This window comes from Sturnira hondurensis, unplaced genomic scaffold (genome assembly GCF_014824575.4).
Source record: "Sturnira hondurensis isolate 20B ecotype Veracruz unplaced genomic scaffold, ASM1482457v3 Scaffold0017746, whole genome shotgun sequence".
NCBI classification, from domain to species: domain Eukaryota; kingdom Metazoa; phylum Chordata; class Mammalia; order Chiroptera; family Phyllostomidae; genus Sturnira; species Sturnira hondurensis.
Genome location: NW_028090377.1, coordinates 1,568,471 through 1,589,894, shown reverse-complemented (window position 1 = coordinate 1,589,894; position 21,424 = coordinate 1,568,471). Strand labels below are relative to the sequence as shown.

At 39.7% G+C, this 21,424-nt stretch overlaps 2 protein-coding genes across 2 annotated transcripts; both read right to left on the bottom strand.

The window, feature by feature from the left end:
- Positions 1 to 7,166: 7,166 nt before the first annotated feature.
- Positions 7,167 to 8,146, bottom strand: LOC119002648 (olfactory receptor 52K1). The gene has a single exon (XM_037068658.1). It carries the CDS (start codon positions 8,109 to 8,111, stop codon positions 7,167 to 7,169), a length of 945 nt encoding a protein of 314 aa, XP_036924553.1. The 5' UTR covers positions 8,112 to 8,146.
- A 12,109-nt stretch (positions 8,147 to 20,255) lies between these two features.
- On the bottom strand, positions 20,256 to 21,200 carry LOC119002669 (olfactory receptor 52K1-like). Its single transcript, XM_037068689.1, has one exon. It carries the CDS (start codon positions 21,198 to 21,200, stop codon positions 20,256 to 20,258), a length of 945 nt encoding a protein of 314 aa, XP_036924584.1.
- Positions 21,201 to 21,424: the final 224 nt, after the last annotated feature.

The window sequence follows — 21,424 nt, the reverse complement described above, 5'->3', positions numbered from 1 at the left end:
ATTTTGCATCTTTATAGACGGGCCTGGTAGAAGGCCCTGACTGCCCTAATATGCTTCTCTGAATGGATTCCAGAACTGAGAACTCTAGAATTGAAAATTGTATAATGGAGTTTGAGAAATGACTTTGTAGAAGATGTATAAATGAAAGTCTAATATCTGAGAGACCTATGTGTCTGGAAATGTTGCCTGATTGATGCAAATATCTATCCCCTTTAGGGAATAATATGGCTGACTGCTTACTTTTGTCTTGAGCAAAAAGGGAAAACAATTCACTCAAGTCGAACAAACACCAACCAAGTATACAACTTATGACATTACTCAGAGTAGAGTAGATTGTGAGTAGATTGGGGATCTTGGCAAGGGCTCCTCCTTTTCAAGGAATATTTTTTGGTTGAATTCTGATTTTTTAGAGTGGGGTGAATATGAAAGTGATTGAGAGTGATACATAATCTCCCAAGAGATATGTGAATTTCACCATATGCTGCAGGCAGATTAGATAGACAAATAGATACATGATGTAGATAAATAAACAGACAAATAAATGGGTATATTTTCACTCAGAGGAGCTAATGTTATTCTCAACTTGGATTGTCCTAGATGTCTCAGATACATCTAATGTTGTGAGGTCATTGTAATATGCCATCTTGGCCAAGCTGGAACTATTTCCCAGAATTCCTTTTCCTGTGTGGCTTCTAGTTAAGCCTGGACTGAAGATACATTTATGTGATATTAGAATGCAGAATAGAACAGCAACCATTATTCCCTAAAGGTTGGTGTAGAGCACCAGGTATTGCTAAAGCTTCTGCTTTTTTGTCACTCATCTGTGGACTTAACTTGTTGGCATGGGGTACAGCTAAGCCCACAATTTCTTCATCTCCTACAAAGCTTTTCCATTTCTCCAGATCCTGAGCCAGGTATGTGATTAGCTCCAATGGGAAAAGCAGCTCTTTCTGCCAGTCACCTGCATTGTAGAGGTTGGAGGCAGTGATGGATAGAGGTGGGTTCTTGGCTTCCTTTGCAGGTTCTAGTTCATCCTTGGGAGTTTACTGCTTACCTTTACTCTCCCTGTAACAAATCTTTTATTCTATATAATTTTGAGTGGTTTTGACTCCCTGATCAAACTATAAGTGGTATAACAGGTTTCTTTCCCTATCCACCTTCATTCATTTAAAGGCAGGATGGAAAATCCATAGTCAGCACTATTCTCTGTACCTTTTTTTTGTGGAGGCAGAACCTCATTTTGACCTTTTACTTCAATGATTGTCTTTTTGCCCATAGGGCTAGGATAGCTCAGTTCTAAAGGCTTCTTTTGCCTCTCATATTCAAAGTTGATGGCAATGGGATTAGTCAGGGACCTTCTGTAATGATTCTCTTGAAGAGCTGAAGAACCACAGAAAATTGCTTCATTATTAACCTACCTGCTAATTAATCATGTTTTAGATAGCATTATACACTGGGAAATTTACTGCGCTTAGGCACCCTCATTCCTAATTTGATCCACCTCACGTCTGCTCTTCTGATGTGTTCAGGCATGGCAACCTGCACAAGCTTGGAAATGTGATTGAGTAGCAGATGTTGTGGAGTGAGGCTACCTCTTTCCTTTCACCCAAGCATTCTCTCTACATAAGCACTGGCATATTTTTTACTTACAAATTTAATATGTGTGTTGTTAGCCAAATTAAGGTCTGTTCTATTGTTTGTTTAGTGCACATAATCGTGAAGAAAGCTGAGAAGGAGAAACAAATTTGTGTCAAGGTAAATAATCGAGGCATATATTCCAAGGAATGAGAGCTAAAGAGTCTCATGGTTAATGTTCTTGCATAGCCCAGGGAGTTCAAAAGACAAGAGATCAAGGGCCCCAAAATAAAGCTGATTCTCATCTTTTTCTAAGTAACTTATTTTTTTTATATTTTTTTAGTTATGGATATACACAGACATAGCCAAATGCACATCCAGAAAAATATCAGGAAGGCTAAACTCCATGGATTTTTTTCATTGTAATAACTTGAGGTTCTTTTTGTCCCATCCTTACTGAAGTAAAATTGATAAATAAAAACTATATATTTAAGGTATATGGCCCTGGATGATGTGGCCCAGTGGACTGAGTGCCAGCCTACAAACCAAAGGGTCACTGGTTTGATTCCCAGTCAGGGCACATGCCTGGGTTGCAGACCAGGTCCCCAGTAGGGATGCACAAGAGGCAACCACACATTGATGTTTCTCTCCCTCTCTTTCTCCTTCCCTTCTTTTCTCTAAAACATAAATAAGTAAAATCTTCAAAAAATTATATAGTTAAGGTATGCAACTTCATGTTTTGATAGACATTCACAGTGAAATAACTGTCACAATCAAGCTCATTGGTACATTCATCACCTCACATAGTCACATTTTATTGTCTCATTTTAAAAAAAAATGTTGGCGTTTCTGTAAGAGTCACTGGACCACAGTACTTTTGGTACTTAATAAGCTGATACTATGTCATGCATATCATATTAGTTCCTCAGTTAGTGCTTAACCTCACGAGGAGTGAGACAAGTAAAACCCCTCTTAAGCCCTAAAGTGGAAGCAAAAGTATTTGATTTGTACTACCAAGTTAAAAATAGGTCCATCCAAATCCTGCCCATTCAAGAAGTTTTAGATCAAACACCAGAAAAGAGATTCTCCAACTTTTTGCAAGTGACTCCTTTGCGGTTTTTCAAAATCAAGGAGACATCTAGAATTATCAGAGTAAATAAATTCAAATATACAATTCCTAGATTATGTGACAATTTTTAAATAACTGCTACAATTAAGTTTTAAATGTATTTAATATTATGAAAATAATTTTATACCCACCATCATTTTTTAAAATAAAAACAAACTCTCTAGAAGTCATATATTATAGCATCTCGTTTTCTATTTAAAATTGTAGCATTTGTCTTGTGGCAGGGGACAAGGTGGTTTATAGCCCCAGTGTCACAAGAAAAATGCTTCAGAGCTAAAGAAGGGGACCCAAATGTAGGACAAGCCACATTATCATAGACGGTCTCAACACTACAAGAACTCACCTACCAAAAATGAAAGTAGACATCATAAAAAGCTATGGTACATTTACACAATGGAATACTATGCAGCCGTAAAAAGAAGGAACTCTTACCTTTTGCAACCGCATGGATAGGTCTGGAGATTATTATGCTAAGTGAAATAAGACAGTCAGAAAAAGACATATACCATAAAATTTCACTTATATGTGAAATCTAATGAACAAAATAAAATGATGAACAAAACAGAACTAGAGGCATGGATACATGGGACAGATGGACAGAAGTCAGAGGGGAGAGAGAGTAGAGGACTGAATAAAAAGGTGAAGACATTAGCCAAAGAACATGTATACATAACCCATAGACACAGACAACAGCATGGTAATGGTCAGAAAGACAGGATGGGGGCTGGGTGGAGGTGAGCAAAGGGAAGAAGAAAAACATCTGTGATAGTGTCAACAATATAAGTAAAGTTAACCAAAGAATATATATAAAAATATAGAAGTATCAAGTGCCCTAAAGTAAATTTCAACACATATGACATTCAATCAAAATTGCCAGGAAAATATGTACAAGAAAAACCAATCAAACACAATCAATAAACGTGCAGGTGATAAAAGTTACGTAAAAAGATAGTGAACAATTATTATAAATGTATCCTATACATTCAAGAGGCTAAAAGAAAGATTGAAAGCTAGAGGTATCACAAAATATAAAACACCCAAATCAAAGTCTCAGAGACAAAAATTACAATATCTGAAATGAACAACGCAATGGGAGGGGTGCAGGTGGGAACAGACACAACAGTAAGACAGAGCAAAATCCTCAGAAAAATACCACGTGAAATGATATTTAGGAATTTGGGGACATTTCTAATGTTTGAATGGAGTAATATGTAAAGTGAAGCTTGCCTTTCTGGTTTTGTTAATCTGTATTCCAAATCAGCGATCTGGCCATTTCTGAGCTATCCATGATCTAGGGTTATCCTAGATAAAATAAGTGTCTGGGTCAGTCAAGAATCCATATACAGAGACATTGTTTGGGCAGCTGAACTGAAATTACTTAGGCTCTAGAAAATGCAAAATTAGCATGCAAGAATGGTAGGCATTGTTGTAACAAAGCTTAAATTAGTACAAACATATTTTGTTTTATTATTTAGGTAATGATTAAACAAAAAATCTAGAAACAACATGCAAATATTCTCATGAATGCTATATTTCATCTAAGCACACAGTGTTGACATAAGATAGTTATAGGAGAGTTATTTCTTATCTGTGAATAAAGCCAGTGGTGCATAGTGTTTATTACATGGTAATTAAGTTTGTGTACTATTAGACTTCTTTGTGGGATAAAATCACTCTCTGTGGAGGGTGTGAATGTTACTAGAAAGACAAGGTCATTCCCACACCAAATGTAGGGACAAATAAGATCTTGCAGTCTGGAAATAATTATTTAATCTAATTTACTACATTTAATTTACTAATTAACCAACACAGTTTCCAGAATGTATTGTGGAAAAATACACCCACAAAATCTAGCAGTGCACAACAATGAAATGTATGGGTCATACCCTGCATTTCATACATTGGCTGAAATGGCTTTGCTGACTTCACAAGAATTGTTACTCCATCTTCAGGTTGACTGGGAATCTGCTGATCCATGCTGGGCTAGGCTGTGAGGCTCTGCTTGAGGCTGCAAGTTGATACGGCAAGTTGTCTCCACTTTTTCCACATCCTCCTTAGACAGGCATTAACCAGGCACAGTCTCATGGTGCAATGGAGACAGAACACAACAAGCTCCTCTACACAAGCAAATTTCAATCTTCTGATTGCACCATATCTGCTAATACTACAATGACCAAAGAGGTGTGGTTGGTCAACATGTGGGTAAGCATATTCTGGGAAAGTGAGCATTTTTAAACAGTAATCTAATCTACAACACAGAATGACCCATCAGTACTGAGAATTTGAAAAGGCTCAGAGAACAGAGTTACAGGCCCTTGGTTTATACCACTTCCTTCTTTGCTGCCCAATTACTCACTTCAAGATCTGAAGAACTGAGAAACTTGAGAACTGACCAGCGATCCATTGAAACCATCATCTACCACATGTGTCTATGAGGCAAGCTATGACATGTGCCCATAACACAGGCCTGCAGGGTCTGGAGCTGATTTTTTTGAGCCTATAAGCTTTTCCTCCTCATTTCTCAGAATTAAAAAAACTCCTTTTAATTAGTATTAAGGAAATAAAAAGGCCACAAATTTTTAAAAAAAGAAAACAATGTTGTATAAGTAGGACTTCATGAAAAAAGTATGCATGAGAGCTTCTTTAAAAATGGACTGAAATAATGTTCAGTCATAAGAGTTCACATAAGGAGACAATGACCAAAAAAAAACCCTAACATCCAGTATCACTTTCAGGGTATGATATAAAAAGAAATAATGGATTTTCTTTTATTTTTATTTAAGTACTTAGAGTCTTGAACTGCCCTGAGATAAAGTGCAAGAAAGAACACACAATTCCAGCAGACAACTCTCAGATCTCAGTGGTTTACTGCAAACACAACAAAATCACCTTGCTCTGTTCTATGAACACTATGGGCCAGCTGTGGCTGTGCTCCAGGCTGTCAGTCAGACTCACACCTGCTCTGCGTATCTTACCCATCATGGGTCTAGGTTGAAGAAAGAATTCTGACTGGAAACATTCTCATTCTTTTTTTGTCTTTATATTTATTTACTTATTCATTTTTTTATTTTATTGTTGTTCAAGTACAGTTGTATGCATTTTCCCTCCACCACTCCCCCCCACTCAAGCCATCCCAACCTCCCTCCCCTGATTTCTCCCCACCCCTTGGTTTTGTTCATGTGTCCTTTACAGTTGTTCCTGAAAACCCTTCCCTTTCCTCTCATTATCACCTCCCACCTCCCCTCTTCTGGTGACTGTCAGATTGTTCTTAATTTCAATGTCTCTTGTTATATTCTGCTGGTTTGTTTTGTTTTGTTGATTAGATTCCACTTGAAGGTGAGATCATATGGTATTTGTCTTCCACCACCTGGCCTATTCTACTTGGCATAGTGCTCTCCAGTTCCATCCATGCTGTCCCAAAAGGGTAGGTGCTCCTTCTTGCAGTAGAGTTGAAAAGTGAGAGATACTGAGCCAAGTTACACACATACATTTTAAAGTTTCTGATTATTCTGGCACATTTCAAAATGACTCAAATTCCATTGACCAAATGTAATTTTTTAAAAAAGAAAGTCACAGGAAGAATTACCATTCTTACAGTGAGGAAACACCCCTCCAGTAGGAGAGGAATGAGATAGTAAATGCCAGTGAACAGCAATAACCTAAAACAACTGCATATCATCACTATTTTCTTCTTTAGCTTCAGAAGTCTCATCCCTAAAAGAGAAGGCATTTCCACAGTATAGAGCACAAAGATAGTGTTGAGCTCTTCTATTCATTCACTCCACAAATATTACTAAGATCTTTTTTTGGAGACTAAGGCACATGCACGTGAACAGTTACATAATATGAATTTTTATCAAGTGATATCAGAACACTCCCTTGTTAATTGTACAATAAATAAATGGGCCATTCTATAGGTCAGAAAGGAACTGACTTAGTAGAAGAAATAAGTCTCCTTAGAAAAGGAGCTGTCTAACAAACTATGAACCACTACAAATGTTGTAAGTTAAAGAGTGGCAGAAGCTGGAGACCACTTATCAAAGGAGATATGGAATTAATTTCAGTACTGTATGTGTTTTTAGCCTTTGGGTAACAAATTATGGGGTTCAGTTTCTCACTCATAGTCTGGATGAAGAGTCCAGCAGTCTCAGACAAGATTCCTACTGTTTTTCACTGATATGACAATAGCACTTTGGAAGTTTCTTGTGATGTGTCTATGAAAATAGGATGGTCAAACTTCTGCTATCAGACACACTATGGGACATACACAGACTATGGGACAAACTTCTGCTATCAGACAGACTATTGATGAATCAGTGAGATTGGGACTTCATTATTTTTATCAAACTTGAGAATTAACAAATACACAGACTCTACAATTTTCCTACTTGAGAGCATTCCTCTATTTCTTAACTTAGCACTCACTCAGTACTAGATTAGTGAGTAAGAAAAAACAATGCATCTACACAGACTTTTTCCAGAATAGGCTTAGCACATGATCACGGATCTGCTTGGTCTTCACACCGTAGATGATGGGATTGACCATGGGTGGGAAAAGAAGATAGAAAACGGCAAGGAGTATATGGACATGAGGGGCAGCCCGGCGGGCCACACGGTGCATGACTGAGGAGATGACAACGGGTGTGTAGGTGGACAAGATGGCACCTATATGAGACACACATGTCCCAAAGGCCTTGTAGCGGGCCTCCTGAGAGGCAAGCTGTAGAACTGCACGAAGGATAAAGGTATAAGACAGGATAACAAACAGCAGATCCAACACCGTTATAAATATGGCCACAGCTATGCCATAGATATTGTTAAAACGAGTGTCCCCACACGCCAGCCTTACCACAGCCATGTGCTCACAGTAGCAGTGGGAAATCTGTGGGCCGCGGCAGTAGTGGAAGCGTCTGAGCAGAAAGGGAAGTGGAGTCACTAGTGTCACAGCCCGAATCATAGCAGCCATGCCAATCTTGGTGATAAGAGGCCGGGTCAGGACCGAGGTGTAGTGCAGTGGCTTGCAGATGGCCACATAGCGATCAAAAGCCATGGCCAGCAGCACTGCTGACTCCATGATGGAGAAGGAGTGGAGAAAGAACATCTGGACCAGACAGGCATAGAAGTTGATCGCTCGATCTCTAAACCAAAAAATAGCCAGCATTTTAGGCAGTGTTGTAGAAGAAAGGACTAGATCAATGGTTGCCAACATGGCCAGAAACAGGTACATGGGCTCATGGAGGGCTGCATCAGCCTGAATGATGAAGAGGAGAGTGCAATTGCCTAGCAGAGCCAGAGTATAGGCGAAGCAGAAAGGAATGGAGATCCAGACATGCAGGTGCTCCAAACCTGGAATTCCAACCAACAAGAAGGCAGCTGGATGAGTTGAGGTAATATTAAAGGTTGACATGGCTTCTGGAATTTTTTCTTGTCAGTTTTAATGGGCCCCTTTACTTTCTGTATGTACCTCATTGGGAGGAGTAGTTCATATTATTCTCATTGTTAGACCTTAAAAATAATTCATTATTAAGCCTCATAGACATGGAGAATTATAATCCATATTTTCTTCTCTCAAGGAACTTTGAATTTCATTGACCAAACAAAATATTAAACATGATTAGTACTGTTATCACACAACAGCTTTCATACACAAATAAAGACAAGGTAGTGTTTTCTGTGTTCAAAGGTGATGTCAAGAATATCCTGTTAAAAGAAGAGGAAGTATGTGTAAACAGATGCATTTCTTCAGAACATCCATTGCTACCATTCTACCTGATAATCAAGATAATTTCACAACCACAAAAGCCACTTTTCTATCCCAGAATCTTTGGCTTGGGTGACTATATAAGTTGAATAAAACCTGCAATTTCTAGTAATCTTATTCATTGCACAATCGCACATTTTCTCTAGTACTACATTATCTGATACGATTGCCACTGGCCACATGTGTCCATTTATTTTTATTGAAATAAAATAAAAATGCAACTTGTCAGGTATCCCTAACACTTTATAAAGGCCCAATAGCCACATGTGACCAGTGATACCCAAGTAGACCATTCAGGTACATAATGTTTTATTCACTGTTGAAAGCTCTACTAGAGAGATCTGCTCTGGGACATATGTTCCAGGTCCTTTTCCTATCCACAAATCTCTGTGCACACAGCCCTGCCTCCAGCTCACTGAGAAAATGAGGAGCCTCTCCCTCTGATCTCTTCCGTCCAAATTCAGTTTTAGCTCCCTCTATTCGTGCGGCTTTCCCTCCACCCTCCAACTCCCTCATTTTCATTTCAGGCAAACTCTCCCATGTTCAGCAAGACCAATGTCTGCCTTTTATGATAAATGCCCTTCATTCTTAATTATTTACCTTTTCCTTTTCTCTTGTTCATTTTTCTCTTCTTTCAAGTCCTTAAACATTGAAGTTGCCCGGTTTTTACACAGCTATTTGTTTCTTATAGATCCAGTTAATGTGGTTTTTATAAGCATTATGTAAAATAATGTATTTAGAACATTTACTCTATCACTGAGCAAAGTAAGTACTGAAAAATCTGGGTCTCTTTTCAATATAAGAAAATTAAGTTTTTGGAAATCTAATCTCTCTAAGATGTCAGATTTGATAGTGCTGGGCAACTGAGTTTGTATTCTAGCTTTCTGCAATTCCATGCCCTAAATAACTACACTTTATTGCTTCCGTCTAAATGGTTTATAAGCAACAACGTCAACATAACCAAATTGAAAAATGACTTATTTCCATGTGGTACAGAAACATTTTAGAATGTAAGGGTCTTGGATCAAATCACAACTGCCAGTTATACAGGTTGTATGAATTTACACAATCACTTATCTCCAAGACCATTTTCTTCTCTATAAGTGGGGAGGAGAAAAGCCCTACGTTTATGGGATGTTCTGTGGACAGATTATGTATAATCTTCTTTTATGTATAAGGAATTACGTGTAATTCTTCAGTGTTTGCAGAGCCTTATTTGTCATTTATATCTCTTCTTCCACAGAACTACAGTTTTAAACAAAATCATTATGTTGACTAATATTGTCCCTCCTACCTTATATTCTCCTCCTTCTATTACTTCAAATCTCTGCTTCTCTTCACAGAAAACATCTAGAAATGTTTATATTCAGTCTTGACTCTCTCACGTATCCTTTGATAATGGGACATTGCAATCTGAATTTATTCCCATTACTTCCCTGAAACCACTTACACTGGGACCACCAATGACCTCTCTGATGATGGTGCCATTGTAATCTACCTGCTTCCATGAAACTCAGCTTCTCAGCAATTCGTATCTGAATTCACAGTTCTCTCCTTTTGAAACCTTTTCTCTTGGCTAAAATGACTCTATCGTTTTCTATCTCCTTAGCTTTTCATGTTGGTTACCTGTATCTGCCTTACCTCTAAATATGAAATTTCTTCAGGGTTCTATTTTTAACTTTGTGCAATTTTATATTCATAAAATATTTAGTAAATATATTCGGTATATTTATTGGAAAAGGTATACTTTTACTAAACATTAAACATAAATGTGCAAACAAAATAGATTGATGCCTTAGTGAACAGATTTTCTTAATGTTTGAGATGGATAATAAAATAATTTATGTAATAGTTTTAAAAAAGGGTAATGAAAATTGGACATCTGGGATTTAGAAGAAGGGGAAGGTAGAAATTTTTAAAAAGAAATTGATGTAGGCCTCGTTGGGTAGAAAATTAGAGCAAAGATTGAATGAGCTAAGAAAATATGTTAGCTCCATTCCATTAAAAGTCAGAACCTTGGAGTCCATGAAAGTGTTTATGGGGAAGATTATAATAGGGAATAAGGTAGAATGAAAGAGTGGAACAGTAACACAGACAATCACATCCAAAGCTGCTTTTCAAGCTGGATAATGTGTGATCACTGCTGAGTGATTAAGAAGTACAAACTGCTAGGTACAGAATAGCCACAAAGATGTGAATTACATTATAGTATAAGGAATATACTCAATTATATTGTAATCACTATGTATGGGGCAAGGTGTTTACTTAAACAATGGGATGAGGGGACCATCTGTAAAGTAAGTGATTTTCTAACCACTATGCTGTATAGGTAAATCTAATAGAGAATAATATTGAATATAAACTGTAATTGAAAAATTCTAAAAACAGTATAATGCAGAAAGCAACTCAGTAATTGTCTGCTCAAGCAAGATATAAGAGGGATGTATTTATCTACTGGTTTCCCACCTACCTCCCATCAAAGGTGAACCCAAAGTATTAATTTCCTCAGACTTACAGATTCACACATGTTCCATAGTAGCTAAACAGTCTCTATAGGTGCCCATGCAATGGAACAGAGAAACCCAAGGGCAGGGTGCAGCTGAATTTAGTGCAATCAAGCTATACTTGCACTCAAGTGGTTACCGCAGCAATGGCTAGAACAAAAAAGTGAGTGAGAAAAAAGTGAGAGAGGCATAAAAGATAGAGCATATAGGGAATTACCCCTGGGTGAAGAACTCTAGGCAAATGGAACAGTCAGAACAAATACTCAAAGACAGTAATATCACTTATGTTCAAAAATCAGCTATGATGCCAGTGTGGCTATAGGATTAGAATGAATGAGACACTTACAGAGTTCATAAAGGCGGGGCCAGATCACACAGGGCCTGGTAAGCTTTTGTGGGAAATTTGCAAAACTTCCTCATTTCTCCCACAAAGATATTTTATGAGCTAATGTCACAAAGATATTTTATGAACTAAATTTGACAATTTTTAAGTTTTCTTTACTTCTTATCATGAGAATAACGTGAAAGCGTAGTGGTAAAAAGAAAAGAAAAGAAAAACAGGCTCTGGAGGCAATGACAGTAATAAGGGAGAACACTGGTTAAGAGCCAAGGTGGTGGCAGTGTACCAGGTGGTGGAAGCAATCAGATTTGAGATGTATTTGAGAAAAGTGCCATGGAATCTCTTTTTGACAGATTACATATAGATCATAAGAGAAAAGGCAGTCAAAAATAGCACCGGATTTTTTAGGTTCAGCAGCTAAAAGGGGCTGCTCCAGCTTCTACCTCACCACAAACACCCCACATATTGTGAAGTTGAGGCACTTGGAGTGAAGAGACTGCCTTATTCACGTTCAACATCTAGCATACACATCATGTTGACTATTTCACTAAATTAAGAATGAACAACCAGAACGGAAATTGTCTCCTCACTGTGGTCACAAGATCTCCCTAGAGGGTCCAATAGCTGGTTGTTATCTTCCAATTTAACATTCAACCAAAATAGAAGTTCAAAGAAAGCCCAACCACTTTGGTTACCTGCATCAGAATAAAATCTTATCATTGGAAAGAATTTTTCCCATGTTCTACTAACATATCTTCATCTGTGCCAGGAACAAGCATTTTGGCTGTGTAGGGAACAATTCCAGTTTCAGCAGAACGTTTTTGTTTTCCCAAGTATACTGTCAATGCCAAGAATAGTGCTCACTACATAATAGTCTACAAATGACTGTGAATGATCTCACACAGCTGTTGCAGCTTCATTCTTAGTAAATATTCATTTGTCAACAAAAATGAGCATATCTTATTTTGCTTCTGAGCCCCTACCTCTTCCTGGCTTGTTCTCCCCACCTTCTGAACATAAGTGACAACCCTGTGACCTATCCACCCTTTCTCACACAAATAAAAAGTTAGCTCTTCTGTCCAACTTCTACCCCAAACACAGGGTGTCCAACATGGCATGGCCCTTACTTCTGTTGAAGTTCATCAAAAATATACCCTTCTCAGAATAAGGATCTCAGAGAATGTAAGGGCGTAGGTAGAACCAGCCTTTCTCACCAAATATCCAGAATGCCAGAACCTGCTTTGTAGTGAATGTTCCAACCTGCCTGTGCTCTGTTTCAGAAGCCAAACTGTCCCACAAGATCATAGGACTCATCTATTTCTTTGATGTTTCCAAAAGTGCTTACATGAGTCTCCAGGCACAAAAAGTACTCAGTTAATACTAGCACTACTTTGTAGTCTACACCTATATTATAAAAGAGTATCAGAAAAATTATTTGAATTATTATGACCCAAAGACAGGAAAATAGTCACTCACCTAAGGTCCTCCAATCATGTAGCTTGTGGAAGGAGAACCTATAAGAAATGTACTCCTTACCCCTCCCTGCATCTTCCTAGTTCAGGCCTCATTTTCTCTCTCCTGACTACTGCAGAAACTTTCTATATGGGACAAGGATACTGGTGGGGTGGGAGGAGGAATGATAGGTGAGAAGTAACAGTATTCAAGCTGGAATATAATCAGCTAAGACTTTTTGAAGGTGAACCACAGTGTTTGGCATAGAAAGAAAGCAAAACTCCTCAGTAGTGGAGGGAGTGTCTGGAGTTTGTAGACAAAGCGTGTGGCTTGGACCATCAAGACTTATGCTCCATCAATTGAGGGGCAAAAATAAAGGCAATAACAAAATAGGGAGCAGGCAGGGAGTTGATGTCTAAGACCAGGACTGGGTGTGGAAGGTCATTAACAGTGTCCCATAATCTCCCACTCACAAGACCTGTGTCACTTCATTCCAGTGTCTGCTAGTTCAGCTCTGACCATAGCCTTTTGTCTGAGGTAGAATTCTTGGCCCTGTCCTTCTGCTTCAAGAAACATCAGTGGGAGGAGTTTGAGAAGGAAGAAGCTGGGAAGGAGGCAGCTGGCTTTATCTTCACAAATCTCTGCTCCTCTCCCCCCAAAAATGTGGAAGCAGGCACTGGTGTACCTGATGAGGCCCTTGGGGACTCAAGGAAGACTCTGGCCTCCTCTCTGGGTGTTGATACAAGGGGTCTCCCTAGAGCCAGGACTTCACCCCTTGGGTTCTCTGAGGTCCATGCCCTCTCCGTGTTTAGTAGTACTTAGTCGTGCCTCCCAGGAGTCATTACTTGTTTCTCAGAGCTGTGAGCGCTTGAGGCAGTGCCTGCTTGTACCTCGATGTGCCTCTTCAGACTCCCACCCCTCCCTGCAGTGTCTCCTAAGGAACAGAGTCTCATTACAACACGAAAAGTGTAACCAAGTCCTATCTGATATGACATGGAAGAGCAAGAACTCCAGCCTCACCACGTCAAGATCATCTCTTAGGATTTATTTTAGGTGCATATTATATATGTTGGCCTGCACTGACATTGATTTCCAGCTTGTGGTTTTGGAATGGCAGTTCTCTGGCCACACTGTTTCTAAAGTGAAGGTAGTCCCACATTTTCCTAGTTTAAAGGGTGAAGGTAAGATCTAATTGTGTAATTGAGAAAACCACTATCAATGTAATTACTTATTAACAATGACCAACCATCTATGAATAATAAACATCTATCTTTCTTCCTACAGTGCACTTTAATTCCTGCTTTTTATGAAGCCCTGATTTTTGCCAAAGTTCCCATGGATTTTGCATGCTCTAACTTCCCATAATTTTTAGTAAGTAATTTGAGGTCCATGTACTTCAGTCACACCCACTCCCTTCCCACAGAGGTACCCTGACCCGAACTTTATCTTTTCTTATTAGCCTTCAGAGGTAGTTGATTCAGAGACACCCAATCCCTTCACCCCCATGATTTATCTAATCTCCTGGGATGTTAAGATTAAGTGTAATTTCTATATCGTAGCTTTAATGTTGACCCTAAATTAACCAAGCACAGTTAGGCCAAAACGATACAGGCCATGTGAAGAGCACCTCATCAAAAAGTTAAGAGGCAAAAGTTGTTGCCGGGTAAAAGCTAGACAAAGGAAAATCAGCCTTAGGTTGAAAGAAAGCTCAAGATGAAACAGAGAACACACTATTAAGTCATAAACAGTGTGATACCCCTAGGACCCAGGAATCTAGGCCATGTCCAGCATGGTGGATAGTGTAAGTTTTATAGAGGGAGTACAGCTTGAAGTGAGACCATTCAGGAAATAGCCACAAAAAGGAGGCAGAGTTTGAGGGCACAAATACCTTAATTTGCCCCTGCCTCCATTCTGAGGGGATAAAGCCTGATGTCAGAGGACCAGGGATGAGAAGCACATGGAGTGGGCAGTGACCATGGCCTACATAACTGAGCTAGAGATACATTTTGGAATATTAGAACATTTAGAGTTATTAGACTACTTGTATTAGAACTTCATTACAATTCTATTTTTGTCTTTCTGCATTTTGTACATCAATATCCATATATATTTATCCACAAATTTAACTTTTCGATGTCTTTCTTTCCCTCCTACATTTCTATATATCTATTTGGATCATTTTCCTTCCACCTGAAGGAACTACTTTTAGTTTTTCTTCTAGTGCAGGCCTAATAGTGACTTACTCCATCTGTCAGAGAAAGAGAAATACCATATGTCACTCATATGTGAGCTCTAATGAACAAAATAAACTGAAAAACAAAATAAAACCAGAGGCATGGACACGTGGAACAAACTGACAGATCTCAGAGGGGAGAGGGCGGGGGACTGGAAGAGATCTGCCAAAGAACATATATACACGTATGCATAGCCTATGGATGCAGACAACAGTGTGGTGAAGGCTGGGGAGGAGGGAGTGGGTGGAGGAGGGCAAAAGGGATATAATGGGTGACATCTATAATAGTGTCAAGAATAAAAATAAACAAATTTTAAAAGAATAAGAAGAATTGTCTATAAAACAAACTCATTCAGTCATCTTCAATCATGAAAGATATTTTTCCCTGGGAATAGAATCCTAGAGCCCTTTCTCTTCTTTCTCCCATTTAGAGCTATTATTCGATTGTATTCTGCCTTCCCTTGTTTTTGCTGAATAGATTGTAGGGGTGACTTTCGGTCCCAGGAGCTCTCCACACCCACACGGGGCTTTTTGTTGTTAGCGGAGTTTCATGATTACACAGGAGCTACAGGTCATGCAAAGATGTTTAATTTTTCTCAGAATCAAAGCCAGAGTCTTGAGCAGAAAATTGGCAAGATTTGGTCGTTTTAAAACATTTCCTCTGATGTCTATGATGAGAGCAGCAATAGGAGGTGCAGGGAGGAATGCAGAGACAATTTTAAAAGTATTGCAGTAATCCAGAGAAAGAAAGATGTTGTCTCCTAACCAAGGTGGTAGCTGTGTATGTGGTAAGAAGTAATCAGACTGTGTTATGTATTTGTGAAAAACGACCAATGAGATTCCTTTAAAGTTACATGTGCTGTGTGAGAGTAGATTCAGACATAACTAAGACCTCAGGGTTGAGCAGCTGAGGGATCACTGAACAGAACAGGGTCCTACACAGAAGTACTCTTCCTGCTAAGCATGGATGGTACGCAGCTATACACCCTCATTTGCAATTTTGAAATGCCTAGTGAGTAGATGATAGAAAATATTGTAACAAAGCCCAGATGACTGCCCCAAGTTTATTTTTCATAATCTCATCTCCCATACACAAGAATAACTTTTACATGCTTATAGGCTGCTTATACTTCTTATTAATGCTCTGTGCACTCAAATGAGCAAATATAGAAGTTAACTTCCCTATTATTGTTTGTAACTGCTTTGTTATTCTGGTGTTATATATGTTACCTGGCTGTGGGATCCTTATAACATTAGACTTCTACTTAGAAACAAAGCCACTCCTTCTTCATTGGGGATGGATATAACCTGAAGGCTGGTGACATTCCTTGTGTAAGCCCTCAGAAGGAGAAGCAGACTTTTGTTTTAGAAAATAGCTATTTCTTTTAAGACACATGATTCTCTGTTTATTTGTGTTATTACTATTTGCTATTATTTTTAAGCTTTTCACCTATCTCAGCTATGCTCAGAAAAAACAATCAATGACCACATGGGATAGAAAGGTAAAATATCACTGGGGGCTGGTCGTGTGTATGTGTATAGAGAGAATTATGAAAGCAGAGATGAGAATAACCACAAGTAGGTTCTTACTGTATCCTTCCCTTTCAACACCTTCCTACCTTCCATATCCCATCTGACATGGGTTTGGAGAGCCTCTCTCAAAGTTGAAAAACATAAGGAGATAACCCTGGCCAGTGTGGCTCAGTTGGTTAGAGTAGAGTCCTATAAACTGAAAGGTGGCAGGTTTGATTTGATTCCTCATCAAGGTACATGCCTAGATTGTGTGTTCAGTCCCCACCTGGGGCACATATGAGAGGCAATCAATTGATGCTACTCTCCCACATCAATGTTTCTCTCTCTCCCACCCTTCCCCTCTCTCTAAAATTAATAAGCATGTCCTCAGGTGAGGATTAAAAAAAACAGAGAGAGAGAGATTACAATAGATAATGAAATAGATATACAAACCCGTATGGTTTTGTTAACCAATGTCACCCCAATAAACTAAATTTTAAAAAAAATAGACATACGTAATTCTTAAACAGTAGTCTCTGAAGAAACCAAGGGGTCACAAGATAAAAGTACAGGAATGCACTGGGGAAAGATGATGTAAAAGGGGGCACTAGTTTGCTAGGCTGTCATAACAAAGGAACACAAATTAGGTGCCTTAAATGAGAGACATTTATTTTTTCACAATTTTGGAACCTACAAGTCCAGGTTAAGGTGCCAGCAGGATTGGTTTCTTCTGAAGCTTCTCTCCTTAGCACTCTTCTCCCTGTCTTCACAGGGGCTTCCCACTCTATGTGTCCAAATTTTCCCTTCCTATAACGATTTATGTTGAGGTAGCAACCATCCTATTGACCTCATTTGAACTTAATTACCTCCTTAAAGACCCTGTGTGAGAGTCTGGGAATTAGGACTTCAATGGATAAACTGTGGGGGTTGGGATGCAATTCGGCTCACAAAGATCTGCTTTCTGGCCTCTTATAATGCACATCCTTTTCACACAAAAACACATTCACACCATCCTAATAGCTCCCAAAATCTTAACTCATTCCATCCTCAACCCTGAATATAAAATTTCATTTAAATCTCATTTAGTCATTTATGGATGAGGTTTGAGGCATTGGTAAATTGTGACAGTAAAGAATTGTAACCCACCCCACCATTCTTTTGACATTGTTTCTGTAAATGCTGATTCTGACTAGTATGTAGCTTATAGATAAACAGCATGCTTGTATAAGAATCCTAGGAACTAACTCCAAAATACAGAGACTCCAACCTTCAGGCATCCTGGCTCCAGGAGATTTTCTGACCTTCAACTGTAAAACCAGGATGCCGTGAAGCTGGGATGCCGTGAAGCTGGGATGCCGTGAAGCTGGGATGCCGTGAAGCTGGGGTGACGTGAAGCTGGGGTGACGTGGAGCTGGGGTGACATGGAGCCAGGATGAAAAAAAGTCAGGATGACATAAAGCCAAGATGACTAAACCAGGCTAATGCACATCAGACCATCACTTCCCTTATTGGAATGGATTATACTAGTCTTCACATAAAGAACTTTTCAATCCCTCACTTGACCTCTTTTTCTGTTCCCCTCTTCCTCCTAATAAAAACCTCTGTCTCCATTGAGAGGTGGAGATAGGCTTTGAGAAGTGAGTCCCCCATCCTCCCTGGAGATGGGCTGAGAGACATGGATTCCCCATCTTCCAGATGGCCAGCATCTGAAAATAAACTGCTTTCCTTTACATCAGCACCTGTTTCAAGTATTGGCTTTCATAGCAGCAGGCAGCCAGACCTGCGTTTTGGTTGCTGTATGAGTCATCCTTAGGCAAAATTCCTCTTCAGCTGGGAACTGGTAAAACCAATTGTGTTATCTGCTTCCAAAATACAGTGGAGCACAGGCATAGCATAGACACCCCCATTCCAAAAGGAAGAAGAAAGAAACCAGAGAAAAAGTTTGCAATGGTCTTATGAGTCACAAACATGAAACCTTGCAGAGCAAATTACATTTGATTTTAAGGCTCTACAATAATCATTTTTGGCTCGATGCTCTGCCTACTAGGACTGAAGAGGCCTAATAGTGTGGTGGCTCTGACCCACTAATCCTGGCTGCAGCCCTGACAGCTCAGCCCTGGGTAGGGATTTCCAACCCTTGGTCCTTGGACAGGGCAGCCTGAACTCCTGAAAGGAAGGATGTGTCCTGCCCCTTGAAACTGAGGAGAGACCACCCCACCCATGGATCTGTGCTCTTTGGGCCTGCAGTGGTGATGGCAGCCCTAAAAACTTCTGAATCATCTTGGTATTGTTCTTCCCTTTTCTTGAAGAACGAATTCATGTTCACAGCCAAATAGCTCCATTGGCCAATCCGTTCAATTGGAACGGAGAGTCCCAGAACTCTAACAGCTTTCCACCGTTTCACCTCCTCTCCAGCACCTTCGGTCCAAGCTGGCAGCACCTTCTAGTGTATCATTCTCGTAACTGTTGTTGACCTGACATGTAATGCATGGGGGGCCAAGCAATCAGCCATGGGGACCTTCCACAGGTCTTTCCTGTTTAACTGTCTCTATTCCTGACTTCTGCTGAAATGGCTATTTGAATAAATAAGTAATAAACCTAATCTTTTTAAGGAAATGGTGGCCCAGCCATACCTTCAAATGTTTTCTCCTGAATATACTTTTTATTCTTTACAATCTGAATAAGCTAGGAATTTTCCAAACATTTAAGTTCTGGGTTTTTTGTTTGTTTGTTTGTTTGTTTGTTCAACAAGTCATTCTTTAATCTCTCTCTCTCTCTCCCCCCTCTTTTTACTATACACAGCAAGGTAAAATCAGGCCATACCTTAAAGACTTTATTTAGAAATATTCTCAGCTAAATATCTAAGTTCATCACTTACAAGTTCTACTTTCCACAGACTTTAGAACACAATTCAGTCAAGTTCTTTGCCACCTTATAATAAGAATTAGATTTATCCAGTTACTAATAGCATAGTCCTTCTTTCTGTCTGCAACCTCATCAGAAGAGCCTTTATTGTTCATATTCTACCAACATTCTGTTCTCGGTGACACAGGTATTTTCTAAAAAGATAAAAGCTTCCACAATTTTTTTCTATTATTTCTGAGCCCAAACAAGCATGACTTAAGTTCTATAGTTTTAAGCAAAAATCACTTTGAGATACTCTAGGCTTTTTCTCACATATACTTCAAAAACTTTCCAGCCTCTAGTTCCCACTCCCAAGTGTACTTCTACATTTTTAGGTATTTGTTACAGCAGCAGCTGACTTAGAACTGCACAAGCTCCCTGAACTGGGAGAGTTTACTCAGGGTCTGGACACCACCTGGCAGAATGACTAAGAAAGGGTTCCTGCATCACATGAACAGTTGGTCCTCACATAGGTCCTGAGTGAATAATTAACCAAAGTCCCAGCAACTCAGATTCTCAGTCTTCTCTTAAGTAAAAAACTTGCAAGCACCTTTATGTCTTTAGGTGGTATCACTGAAAAGAGAGTGGGTTAAACCTTTGTCAAGCTCACAATAAGAGTGAAGACTCTGAGAAAATAGGAAAATCAACCGTTTTCAGTCAAGAGGTTTCAGACCCTTGAGTCCTGATCAGACCAGAGATACTAGTCATCATTTACTTTTTTCATTACACCAAGAAAGAACTAAACATAGACACTCTGACAGCCCTCCACTTCCTAACATATTCACACCCCCCACTCCAGCATTCAACCTGCACCACTTTTTCTCCACCTGCTTCTCACTCTCCATTTATTCATTCTTTCTCAGGAATAGTCCTAAGACTTTCTCACGAATCTGCTTGGTCTTGACCCCGTAGATAATGGGATTGACCATGGGTGGGAAGAGCAGATAAAAATTGGCGAGGAGTATATGGACATGAGGGGCAGCCCGGCGGGCTACACGGTGCATGACTGAGGAGATGACAACAGGTGTGTAGAAAGCCAAGATGGCACCTATGTGAGACACACATGTCCCAAAGGCCTTGTAGCGGGCCTCCTGAGAGGCAAGCTGTAGAACTGCACGAAGGATAAAGGTATAAGACAGGATAACAAACAGTAGATCCAACACCACTATAAACATGGCCACTGCAATGCCATAAATATTGTTGAAGCGAGTGTCCCCACACGCCAGCCTTACCACAGCCATGTGCTCACAGTAGCAGTGCGCAATCTGAGGGCCACGGCAGTAGTGGAAGCGTCTGAGCAGAAAGGGAAGTGGAGTCATTAGTGTCACAGCCCGAATCATAGCAGCCATGCCAATCTTGGTGATAAGGGGCCGGGTCAGGACCGAGGTGTAGTGCAGTGGCTTGCAGATGGCCACATAGCGATCAAAAGCCATGGCCAGCAGCACTGCTGACTCCATGATGGAGAAGGAGTGGAGAAAGAACATCTGGACCAGACAGGCATAGAAGTTGATCGCTCGATCTCTAAACCAAAAAATAGCCAGCATTTTAGGCAGTGTTGAAGAAGAAAGGACTAGATCAATGGTTGCCAACATGGCCAGAAACAGGTACATGGGCTCATGGAGGGCTGCATCAACATGGATGATGAAGAGGAGAGTGCAGTTGCCAAGCAGAGCCAGAGTATAGGCTGAGCAGAAGGGAATGGAGATCCAGATATGTAGGTGCTCCAGGCCTGGGATTCCCATCAACAAGAAGGCAGCTGGATGCGTTGAGGTGATATTGGAGGTTAACATGGCCACTGGAAATTTTTTTCTCTGTTTTCTACTTTTATAGGGCCCTTCTAGAGTATATCAAGTGTCAGCTGAATTACAGTGCTCATGTTCAAACTCGGATCTTTCACATTGAAGGATTAGCCCTTGATCCCATTTCTAGACCTTAACAGAAATTAGAAAATTTTTCTAATATACATCGCCAAACATTATGCATGATCTCTACTCTCAAGGTGGGTATAGCATCA